This window comes from Dreissena polymorpha, chromosome 2 (assembly GCF_020536995.1).
Source record: "Dreissena polymorpha isolate Duluth1 chromosome 2, UMN_Dpol_1.0, whole genome shotgun sequence".
Taxonomy (NCBI): Eukaryota; Metazoa; Mollusca; class Bivalvia; order Myida; family Dreissenidae; genus Dreissena; species Dreissena polymorpha.
In genome coordinates, this window is record NC_068356.1 from 25,143,627 (window position 1) to 25,156,670 (window position 13,044).

Genomic DNA, 13,044 nt, shown 5'->3' on the forward strand with positions numbered 1-13,044 from the left:
ATAAAAGTATCGTTTTTCCCTATCCTGATATTTGTTTTGGCCAAACCATTTTCAATTGATTTCAAAATTGAACATTTAACATGATGTCAAAGTATACAGTTTTAAACAAGCCGTCGTTCCAGCAGTGGAAGCGTGATCTCACTTTAATGCATTACATTCCAACCCGCAAGGTATCCGGGTCAGTTCGCGGCCAGTAAAATAATCGTTATATAATATAGACGCTTTCGCGTGAACTAGGTGAACTGCAATTTTCTTTAGACCAGAAATATGTTAAATGAAGATATTCAGCGATATAATTATGGTATGTCAATAATAGATTCTTAATGTGTTTTCAACTATACCATGATAAATATTATTTGTGATTAATTAAACAAGAATAATTCCACCATATTGACTAATGTATTAAGCATGAGCGCGATGATTCTCGATACTGTTAATAATCGAATCAAATAGCAATGCCCGACAAACCACTAAAACCGGTTTGTTCGAAGAACGCGCGTATAAATATTTTAGCTTAGAGTCATTTAGAGGCCAGACGCTCCGTTACGGGAAAGACGCCTAATTGAGACAGTGGACGGCCTCGTTGAAGCCTAAATCTTCTTTCAGACGAGGGGCGGCTACGTTAAAGGGGTATACATTGTGAGTTATATGTATAAATGCCCTTCAGAGGGCTTCGCTATAAAGGTCCTTCCGAGAGTTTCGCAAGGAGCACTGATATTGTGAGGCCGCGCACATATCGCTTGGTGGCGACCTCAGAAAGGCGGCATCGCCAGACACCGCCTTGCTGATTTTCGAATGTTGGACATTTCTTTTATCTTCAGTTGGTTTCATATCTTATGTGATTTAGGTTATTTACATTCCTTATATTCAACATGTTCACAATCATTCAAGATCGTCAATTGATAGTTATTGTTGCACAAAAGGGAAAATGAAAGGTTATGTTTAGGGTTAGGGGTCGGGTTTGGGTTAGCGTTAGCCTTAACCCTAACCTTAATAAAATCGGCCGATTTGATGTTGGTATATTTTCCCATTTTTGTTATGTGTCGCAGAAAGTGATTATGAGTCAAAATGTGAACGCATTATGTCAGATTTGCAAAAGATTTGGTCAAAATCGGTCAAGAAATGCCCAAAATCAGTACAAAGATAGGGCTTTTCAATTTCTGTCTATGGACAGAAATGATCTATATTTAAACACGCGCGGGTCACATGTAAAACCACGTGGTTCGCTCGAGGCATGGACTGAAGCATGAAAATAAATGCACAGACTCGGAGCACAGGAGTTGGGCGCGTGGCCAAGTCACTTAAACACTATCAATATGTCATAAAACAACATTTTTTATCATTTTGACAAAAAAGTGATATAATATAGGTATATACACACACAAGGTAGTTATCTCTTGACACAGGAAAATCACCTTCTTCAACACTTTTTAAGCCCTTAAGTGCCTAAATGACGGTAGATTTTCGTAAAATATGTACCATTTTGCTGGGAAAGGTTGCATTGTGACGAACAATGACTACAAACGGCTACTTGCCAATATAAACAACAAGCAAACACTTCTCGAACTCGTAGAAATGATTTGAGGTTGGCTCTCGTCTGACCGAACGTTCAGTGCCGATTTTATCAAGAGTAAAAGTATCGAAATAACCGCATAAGTACAATAAACAAATACGACTTAATCAACTAACAACACAGATTTGTCTTTTGCCCACACCAAACACTAATATAATCTTTATGTTTGAATGTTTATTTCAATCGTGTACGATGATCCGTCCTTCACCTAACACTATTTATCCAACTATTGGTTTCGCGCCTCAGAGTTACCGAATATTTGAAACCGAGAATCGTATTTAACTTGAGCGTCTGATCGACATGGAGCTGGACTCGAAATTAACGACAAAAAAATCCCGATTTACCACGATTTCGACGTAATAACGCAAACAAAAGGACAAATCTGTATTGTAAGTTAATACTCTCGTATTTGTTAATTGTACTAATGTGGATTATGTTCCATAGCTGTGATATTTCGATAGTTGTTTGCAGGTGATTTTTCTGTGTCAAGAGATGTCTACCTTGTTTATAAATAATATATCATATTTTTTGTCAAAATGATAAAAATGTTGTTTTATGTCTTATTGATAGTGTTTAATTGATTTGGCAACGCGCCCAGCACCTGTGGTTTAGTAGTTGTTCTTTGTTTTGAAAAGCGCCGAAGTGGAAATCACGTGAAATTGGCGCTCACGTGACCCAAGGCGTGTATACGTCACAGGTAAATAATAGTCTTGAGGATTCCGTTATGTACATGATTAAGTTTCGTATCTTTCATGCTTTTGGCATTTTTTGGCACAATTTTTTGCGAAAATCAGTATGGAAGAGTTAAGCTTTAGAATGTATCTTACGAATATTGATCAATTCTGGTCAGTTGAGAAAACCAAATTGTTGTGAGAACTATCAACTCGGCCGGCTTTAACCCTAACCCGACCACTAATCCTAACCCAGGGTTATCTCCCCTATACGAGGCCTCGCTCGTTGTCGTTGACCGCTTCCCACGCATGATGTATTAAAAATATGAAAAAGTTCCTTGTTGAAAAAATAGTAAAATAGAGTAAAGCGATATTTTAACTTATAAGTTTCATGTTGTGTTTGTTTTTTAATCTATTTATTTTAGCTTATTTCATTTACGCACTACTTATTTGAAACGATATCAAGTCCGTTTCCTTGGACTAGAACCAGTACTTGGTGTCAATGGCGGAGATCTAAAGATCGCTCCACAGTGGGGATCGAAGCAGTAACATGTTGTCTTAATGAGTGTACCGTATCTTCAGACTGTTGCATTTAATCGATTCTTCTCTAATTATCCATGGTTTGGAATGTATATTAACATAATGGCTAAACATGATTTTTTCGGCAACACTCAGAAACTACTGAACATATTTGAGTCCGCTCTGGAGAAAAACGGTGATTAATGGATGTGCGTGAAGTGCGTGAAGTGCGTGAAGTGTCGTACCGGACTAGCCTCTGCCCAGGCTAATCATGGACGACACTTTCCGCTTAAACTTGAGTTTCGTATTTAACAGTCGTCCTTTAAAGGGACCTTTTCACGTTTTGATAAATTGACCAAATTGAAAAAAATATGTTTCCGATTTGCAAATGTTTGTTGTAGTTATGTTTTTTTGCAAAGAAACAGTAATACTGAACATTTAGCATGCTCTAAAATATCCATTATCTGCCTCTTTTAAAGATTTAAAAACCTTAGTATTATAGAGCGTTACAAACGCGAAAAGTATCGTTATATATATTGTGACAGTACAAGGATTGCTAATATAAAGTATAAAATACTGCGAGTATCATGTTGGCACATATGGCAAAATGGTTTTTTAAAGGGCTAGTCTTTTACTCCGAGGGTAACTGGTTTGAAGCCAGGTGAGGATAACTTTTTCTTTCTTTAATTGTATTTTTGTTTTATACTGGAACTCTATTGTGTTTGTATACATTTATCAATTTAAAGCATTTAATGACAAACTTCCAAGCAACCAAAAATCTGGTAAAAGGTCCCTTTAAAAGTATTTATATTATGCATATAACCGAACAGGCTAATCATGGTCGAAACTTTACGCCGCAAATGCATTAAGCTCGGTTTTCCCAGAGCGATATTGATTATTTGAAAGAGAAAGAGAACAATCTAATGAAGTTGTACAAGGCAGGTCTTTTCAAGTCTGGGTCGTAGTGGTGGTCGTTGTTGGCCATACAGAGGGCGGCTTCCTTGTCACACTCGCACAGATGGGCAGAACACGCATTGTTCAGGTCAGCTGAAATATACATACACATCAATTATGGACAAAATGTGTCGTTTTTGTGTTCTTTTGTTCGTTCGTAACATTTAGCTATAATATAATATTTAGTAATATAAGTGCTTGTTCAACCTTAAAATATCTGGACTTTATAAGTTATGATACTGTGCTGATGTTCAAGCCATTAGATGTTTTTGCATGCATTGTATGACGAGCAAAATGTAATCCGAATACTAGTAAATTGCTATTTACATTAAAAGATTGCTTTTAAAATTTGCATGTTGCTGCTTTAACAAAAACTTTTTCTGGTCATCTACTCAGACATCACTTTCGTCAAATTGCCCTCATAACTTTCTTCCTCCTCCTCATCATCATCATAATCATCATTATCATAACCACCACAACCACCATCATCATCATCCTCATCGTCCTCCTCATCATCATCATTATTATTATCATCATCATCATCATCAAAAACATCATCATCACCAACAAAAACATTAAAGTACTTCGTCACGCGTACTAACTGCATTTTTTACAAAGAAAACCAAACATTATTCACAATTTTGGAAGTTCAGTGATTGCTTAAACATTCAAACTTTCCTTTCAAATTATTTCCAACGTCTTCTCTGCAATTATTTGCATTAAAGCATGTATCCTTCTTTCTAGTCAATCTTTTATAAGTATTTGCCAAATGTTTCTTTTCAGACAAATATTAATAAGCTTTGTAAGTCTTGTTTACGATGTAAGGTGATGACAGTTATAACAAATGTAGATGCAATTACAAAATTATATACATAAAACTAGATAACGCAACACCGGTAAAAGTACCCATTTACCCAACACAAATAAAAAAAGAACGCACAGCAGACGATTTGATTGTCGAGAACAGCCCACTTGTAGTCGAGCACGAAGAAGCCGACGTGGAAGAGGGCCCTGCACGCGCCCCTGTTCACCTCCGTCAGACATCGGTCATGCTCCCGGCAACACCTGCATGGGTAGCGTGTTCGTTAATGAGGGGATCTCTACATTAGTACTAGGTGAAAGCTACATGCGACAAAGTGGCTTTATGTGATGCGCTGAGTTTCACGCGGGTCAACGTTTTCGGCGGTACAAAGAAATAAATAATGACTTAGCCGTTATTTTCGCATGTGTTTAAAGCATTGTAATGGACACACAATTCAACCCATTCTCACTCAAATCGTACACATGCATGTTTGATCCTTTCTATACACAGCTGCATGATTTTCATTATCGATATGTATATGTAAAATATTGTTGCATTATATTATTCATAGTTGAAATTAGCAGTGGTCATATGATTTAAACGTACCACATACAACTAATCCATGCACACATAACATACTACTGTGCTAACCAGTCTATCTTGTCCTTCACTTCCCCCTTGCCCCCGAGGCCACAGAAGTTTCCATAGCCCACGAACTGGCGAGGAGCCTTTCCAGTCGCAACTCGGATCATGTTAGCAAAGTCCACAGCACTTCCTGCAATTCAAATATTACATCAAGGTCAATTAGAAGGCATCGAACTATGTACTAGTCGCACTGTTTAAACTGTATGATTATAATAAGTATACGTTCACATCTTCTTTATGTTAATAAAATAATCGAAATTATGCATATGGTCATACAATTCATACTTTTTTCATTATTTTTAAATAAAATAATACTTAAAATCCCGTATTTTAATCTACAGTGTGTTTTTTTCTCCATATTTAGTTATATGTTAAAGTGTTCTTACACATACAGTAAATGTATGTAGATACAACTCGTAGATATGTGATGTGATATATATGAAAGTTGAAATCGTTTATGTAAGGTGAAATTAATTTAAGTTTTGATTTCGTCGCAAAAAGCAACACAAAATGTAACTAGAAATGGCGCGGCAGAGGCCGACGCGTATCCCCACGCTGCATGTTTGACCCAGGGGCGCCCCAGGGTTGGCAGTGGGGCCATGCATAGTTGAGATTGTCATAAGAGATGTTCAGTATAAATTTGAAGTAATTCGGTGTAGAAATGAAGAAGTGAATGTAAAATAACCTAAAAAATGAGTGAAAATTTATACCCTAATTTCTCCTCCTCATCCTGCTCTCCTAACAAATCTAATACTGAACCAACTTCACTGACGTCCATTTTGTACATGTCATCCTCATTGGAATGACTTATGAGATGGCTGAACATGCTCTTTTATAGCCAATCTTCTTGCTTCTGTTTTGGAAAAGTTATGTTTTGAGGTTAAATGGTTGACTAAATAGTAGCGTCTCAGAAATTTTCTATCGCAATCGTGTATACAACAATGAAAATGTTGAATTTTATGTCTGTCTTTGATGTGCCTGTTCAAAGTCCATCTTGCTTTAAATTGTTTCTCACATTTTTCCCTCTTGAACATTTTGACAGATTTTCAGTAATGAGTCTAAGAGTGTAATTGAACAAATTGAAAGTTTCAGCCCTTTTATGAATTGTTGAGGCTATATTCCATGAGTTTCTCATGCTTTTTATGCTTGACTGCATTCCATCTCTTCTCTCATATACAGGTGTCCCTTTGCGCCAATATTTTATAATCCCTTGTATAAACATTAGATGGATGAGCTAAACCATTTCACAGATGAGTTAACACAAACAATTGACTACTAAATACATCTCTGCGCCACTACTGTGTAACTCTATATGTGTTTTCAATACACAAGCTTCATTGTTGAAAAATCCCTTTGTCCGATGAAAATGCTTGCACTTCTTCTGATTGGTTAGATAACCACATAAAAGATTTCGAAATCTAAACGCGGACCCTACTTTCAAGGTCAAGGTTACAGTGGTAAAAAATTTCATGCGCATGAAAAGGTCTTGTCGAAATAAACATGCGTTCCAAATATGAAAGCAATATCTGAAGGGACACAGTAGATATGAGCCTTTTTCGAATCGCAGTCTCAGATTTCAAAACCTGAACGCTGACCTTAATATCAAGGTCAAGGTCACAGGGGTTAAACATTTTATGCGCATGGAAAGGTGTTGTCCAGACACACATGCATACCAAATATGAAAGCAATATCTGAAAGGAAACAGACGTTATGAGCATTTTCGAATCGCGGTCGCAGATTTCAAAACCTGAAAACTTGCCCGAAGGTCAAGGTCACAGAGGTAAAAAAATGTATGCCCATAGAGTGTTGTCCAGATATACATGCATACCAAATATGAAAGCAATATCTGAAGGGACACAGTAGATATGAGCCTTTTTATACACGGTCACAGATTTCGAAACCTGAAAACTGACCACAAGTTCAAGGTCAAGGTGAAAAGGGTAAAAAAATGTATGCGCATGGAAAGGTGTTGTCCAGATACACATGCATACCAAATATGAAAGCAATATCTGAAGGGACACAGTAGTTTTGAGCCTTTTTCGAATCGCGGTCGCAGATTTTAAAATCTAAAAACTGGCCCGAGTTCAAGGTCAAGGTCACAGGGGTAAAAACATTTATGCGCATGGGAAGGTCTTGTCCAGATACACATAAATACCAAATATGAAAGCAATATCTGAAGGGACACAGTATTTATCAGCCTTTTTCGAATCGCGGTCGCAGATTTCAAAACCTGAAAACTGACCCTAAGTTCAAGGTCAAGGTCAGAGGGGTATAAAATTGTGTGCGCATGGAAAGGTGTTGTCTAGATACACATGCATACCAAATATGAAAGCAATATCTGAAGGGACACAGTAGGTATGAGACTTTTTCGAATCGCGGTCGCAGATTTCGAAACCTGAAAACTGACCTCAAGTTCAAGGTCACAGGGGTCAAAAAATTTATGCGCGTGGAAAGGTGTTGTCCAGATACACATGCATACCAAATATGAAAGCAATATCTGAAGGGACACAGTAGTTATGAGCATTTTTCGAATCACAGTCGCAGGAAAATCTCTGACCCGGCCACCCCCATAACTTTTGACCCAGGGGTCAGATCAAAATTCCGAATAGTGCACCGTCGCACATATGCTCATAGCTACCATGAGTGTAAGTTTCAAGGTTCTAGTGCAAATAGTGTAGGAGATAATAGTGGCCAGGACGGACAGACAGACAGACAGACGGCGGAGATAACCACAATATCCCCAAGCTTTTCAAAAAGCGTGGGGATAATTATGTTTTTTATTTTGCATCGAAATCTCATTATTACGTAATTTAATTACGGATGTACACATAAAAAATAAAGTTTCGCGCATTAATATAACTCAAACAGTCAACGTTCATTCGTAGGTTAACAAGAATATATTTTCATAGAAATTAATAAATTCAGAAACCAAATTGTACACTCAGATTTAAGCATACTTTTTGAACAGCTACTAGTAAGTTATAAATGACGTAAAGACCACGGAATCTTCGTTCGTGCATTAGGAACATTTACTTTAAATCTGAAAATGTAGAACACGCATGAGCATCGTCTGGCAAAAAGTGGTTTATTGCATGTGCGTAAAGTGTCGTCCTAGATCAGCGTTTGAGGTCCACACACGCTTATAAGGCCGAATTTCCGCCTTAAATAGATTTTCTCAAAGAAGAGACTAACTTTAAATAAATGATACTATACAAGCGAAAAGTTTCGTCCCTGATTAGACTATGAAGTCTACACAGGCATATTTCGCACATGCATTTAGCACCGTTTTTCCCCAAGCGATACTCATATTTATGAGCTAGATTCATGTCATTGTACGTACCGTGCACTGCATGTATCCCAACAAGGATCAGAAGACAGAGACCGGGTACCTGCAAGAGAAGGATGGCAATATACTGGTGCCCGACCTTTACTTCATTGGTAAAGGTCTGACGTCGCAGTTACACCGGCTAATTTTAAGATAATAAATTTAAGCTCTAGAAACTTATTGAACGTTAATTATTTTCACTGTTATGTTGTTATTTTATCCGATTATCCGCATGCTTGTTTTTTGTGGTATAATTTATTAAATTAGGTAAGGACGACTGATTTTAATTTTCACAACATTCCATTGATTTTAAAAGTACTATCAATGGAATATGAACATATGCAACAAGTTCACATGAAACATTTAATCTTCTGTAAGCATTGTGGTAAGCTCACATGAGAAGTGGTCTTGAGATATTGTGGTCAGATTGTGTTAGGTGTCCGTCGTCGTGCGTCGTGTATCTCGGGTCGTCTATGTCAAAATTTAGCTCGTTACCACCATAGAGGTCACAATTTCGATCGCGTAGTGATGAAACTTGGTTAAAATGTTTATCTTGCAAATTAAACGGCAAACTTTGAATATGGAAACATCCCTTCAAAAACTAGGCCACCAGGTCAAAGCTTAGAAAACCTTGGTCACCACTGTAAACGCAACATTGATGGCTCAGTATTGATGAAACCTTGTCAGGATGCTTATGGGAACAATATCTAAGCAGAGTAATAATCTCAGCCACGTGCGTCAAAACTAATGTATACCAGGTTAAATCTAAGAAAGAAACTGTTACAAGCATAGAAACCACATCTTTACCTCAATAATGATGAAACGTTGTGAAAATGTTTATCTTGACAATGTGTAGTAGGAGTTCAAATCTGGAATACGTGCGTCCAAAAACTGTGTAATCAGGTCACAACTTTGTTACCACTTTAGAAATTTATCTTCACAACATCTAGGTCGAGTTTGAACGAGGGTCAGGTGCGCCCCAAACTATTTCACAAGGTCAAATCTAACAACAAAATCAATGTTACTTCTCTAGAAGCCACATTTACGAGTCAAACTTAGTCAGTACAATTATCTTCAAATTTCTTATTCAATTTCAAATTAGGGTCATTTGCGTTCAAAAACTAGATTTAAGCTTAAATTTTAGACAGAAAAAAACACGAGGGCCAAGATGGCTTAAATTCGGTGGCATAAAGGTGAAAATTAATTCCTCTAATAATAATTTTTTTAATTGCACACATTTTTTCTTTCTGTTTCCCTTGACATACTTACTCGAAGGAACTACTTATTAAGTCGAGGGAACGAGTTAGCTATGTCATGGGAACTACTTACTTAGTCGAAGGAACGAGTTAACTATATCGTTGGAACGACTTAATAGTCGAGGGAACGAGTTAGCTATGTCGTGGGAACGACTTACTAAATCGAGGGAACGAGTGAGCTATGCCGTTGAAACGACCTACTAAATCGAGTGAACGGGAGGAGTGCAATGAAAAGAGGAGAGAACGAGTTATCTATGTCGTGGGAACGACTTACCAAGTCTCGTTACCATGAGTAAAAAAGTCGTTCCCTAGCGCGAGTATGTCGTGGGAACGGGAAAGGAAAACAAGAGGAGTGAATGTCACCTCTGCGCCACCGTAAATCTCATTGTTCGACTAATCGTAATCTTGTAATGTATGCTTGACCTTGTGTGCCAACGAGATTTGACATTTGACCTCTATGCTTGATTTTGTGTGCAAATGAGATTTGACATTTGACCTCTATGCTTGACCTTGTGTGCCAATGAGATTTGACATTTGACCTCTATGCTTGACCTTCACCATTGAGTTCGGAAGACGGTTGCTACACGCGACACGTCGTCGTATGATGGAATTTGCGGAAAGATAGTTCAAAATCAATCCTTATGTTTTACAAAGTTGTGATTTATACAAGAGATTTCGCACATATATACAGACGGTCAGACATACAGATGGACATTGCGACTGCTATATTTCCCCCTTTTTGAAAGGGGACACATGATAAATTGAACCACAAACGACAATAAAACACTAATGATACACACAAGTTCTAACATTTAATCCGGCGCACGCCACTCAGATTCAAGCTCACTCTAGATATTGTCCAAATAAACATTCTGACCAAGTTTTATCAAAATTGGATAAAAAGGTGACATCTAGATTGGTAATGAGCTAAATGTTGACCACACACCGCAAACCGGATACCGCATTACGACGGACGCCGTTCATATCATAATCATAATAGCTAAGACTGAGTATATTGTGCTCAGGTCTGCTAAACACATTGTTACATCTTAAGAGGCGACATTTATTACTCAATCTGGATAAATCTTTATAAAGAATGTTCATATAAGCAATAGATCTATATATTCCAAGTTTCAATCTTGGTAATGTGTGTCCAAAAAACTAAGTCACAAGGTCAAATCTTAGAAACACTTTTTTACTACTGTAGAGATAACATATGTTAGTCAGCATTTTTATCTTCACAATATGTTGGCCATGATTGATTCTTGGTTAAATAAGGTCAAATATGTCACAACTTCAAGTCTTTGGCAATTTGTTTACCATGACGTCTATTTCGTTATGTTCATATTCCGCAAGGGCCACAGAAAAGGGTTTCACAAAACGACGGGTATATCAAAACAATTACAAACAAACTATTTACCTAAGTATTCATAGAATTGTTTGTTGAAAAAAAACAACAACAATATGATAAAACATAAGCAACAAAACAAAGAAAATAATAAATTGAACATACATGTATATGTTAACATCATTTAAGTCATTATCTTGCATTTTAACTATTATTTGCAACAACGTTCAACAAAAGTAGTAACTAAATTATAAATAAGCCTGTACGGATATACAGGTATTGTAAAATACGAAAGTTTATACCTTCGTCATTTCTCTAAACAATCCCGAATGTATCACACACCTGCTACATGTATTTTAGTTAAAACTAATGTAAATCAGCGATTTCTAAACATCAATAATTGCGTTCTTAAGCGGAAATAAGAAAACCAATACTTTTATTGCATGTATATAGGCGCGCTCGGTTTGATTATCGATGTAAATTACACATTAATGATTTCCGGTTAAATGAAGTGTTGCACGTACACAAAAACGATTTGATTAGCAATAATTTAGCACAATACTACCGCACATTTTCTTTAAAATATTCTTCAATGAGTTCCCGAATGGGTAGTTAATATTTATACGTGTTTGTGTTGAATGAAAATTTAACTGAGCCTCGTTCTGGGAAATCTGGGCTTAATGCATGTGCGTAAAGTGTCGTCCCAGATTAGCATGTGCGGAACAAAATGTCTGAACGCGTAAAATGTATGAATTAGCACCATTAGTTCCAACCTGGCCGTTGGTCTTGACATGAAATTACGCCATTGGTATTTAAAATAAAACATGCTAGAGCATGCAGGTTAGTCCGATTTCACTGTCTTGTATGGGATTGTTATTCAAATAACAACCTTAGTTGTATGCAATTAAGTTAACTGTTATATTTGTATATTCACAAATGAACACGTACTTAGTACTACAAGAAAAACATATGTACTTTAAGAAAGACATAATTTGTGAACTGTTTTATTCTTGGTCACGCGTACGCATCGGTTTGATATAAAAACAGTACACCATAAACATAATAGAAATTATTAAAACAATTGTTGTTATCTATTAGTTGCATTACGGTTAACGTTTTACTGCATTTGCTGTGCACGATTTTGTGTTATTTGTAATAGCATTATCTGATAGCTGCGCAGCTGCTCAAGAACATGATCGCGAAGAACGTGTGATACATGTCAGGGGACTTAATTCATTAGGACGACTTTCAATATTAAATTTGCAGTTGTTTTTCATAATTACGATGCGATAATAGCTATCAAGTGTTAAAACATACGTAAGACATATCAGGATACCAGTTTAATTCAGTTTTAAGTTTTAAAAAAATGTATTGTTGAAATACAACACAAAGAGATATATTTAAGCACGCGCGTTGTTTATTGTTCCACACATTTTCTTAATCATGATGCGATAATAGCTATCAAGTGTTATTACATACGCGTAAGACATATCAGTATCTGTATTACATACTCTTAAGACATATCAGTATCTGTATTACATACGCGTAAGACATATCAGTATCTGTATTACATACGCGTAAGACATATCAGTATCTGTATTACATACGCTTAAGACATATCAGTATCTGTATTACATACTCGTAAGACAAAGCAGTATCTGTATTACATACGCGTAAGACATATCAGTATCTGTATTACATACTCTTAAGACATATCAGTATCTGTATTACATACGCGTAAGACATATCAGTATCTGTATTACATACGCGTAAGACATATCAGTATCTGTATTACATACGCGTAAGACATATCAGTATCTGTATTACATACTCGTAAGACATATCAGTATCTGTATTACATACGCGTAAGACATATCAGTATCTGATATACTGATACTTAAGTATAGTCTTACTTTTAAAAAAAACATGTCTTGTTAAAATACAACACACA

At 36.6% G+C, this 13,044-nt stretch overlaps 1 protein-coding gene across 1 annotated transcript; it reads right to left on the minus strand.

Annotated features, from left to right (window-relative positions):
• Positions 1 to 2,984: 2,984 nt before the first annotated feature.
• On the minus strand, positions 2,985 to 11,787 carry LOC127866305 (phospholipase A2, membrane associated-like). The gene is made up of 5 exons (XM_052406773.1): positions 11,396 to 11,787; positions 8,505 to 8,553; positions 5,171 to 5,294; positions 4,658 to 4,782; positions 2,985 to 3,810 (listed from the first exon to the last, which is right to left on the minus strand). The coding sequence occupies exons 1-5, from the start codon at positions 11,402 to 11,404 to the stop codon at positions 3,659 to 3,661; spliced, it is 459 nt and encodes a 152-aa protein (XP_052262733.1). The 5' UTR covers positions 11,405 to 11,787; the 3' UTR covers positions 2,985 to 3,658.
• Positions 11,788 to 13,044: the final 1,257 nt, after the last annotated feature.

Coding starts and splice junctions, on each gene's coding strand:
- LOC127866305 (XM_052406773.1), bottom strand. Junction 5,295..8,504: donor TGGGATACATGCAGTGCACG/GTACGTACAATG, acceptor TTTGAATTGCAG/GAAGTGCTGTGGACTTTGCT. Junction 4,783..5,170: donor GTGAAGGACAAGATAGACTG/GTTAGCACAGTA, acceptor CTACCCATGCAG/GTGTTGCCGGGAGCATGACC.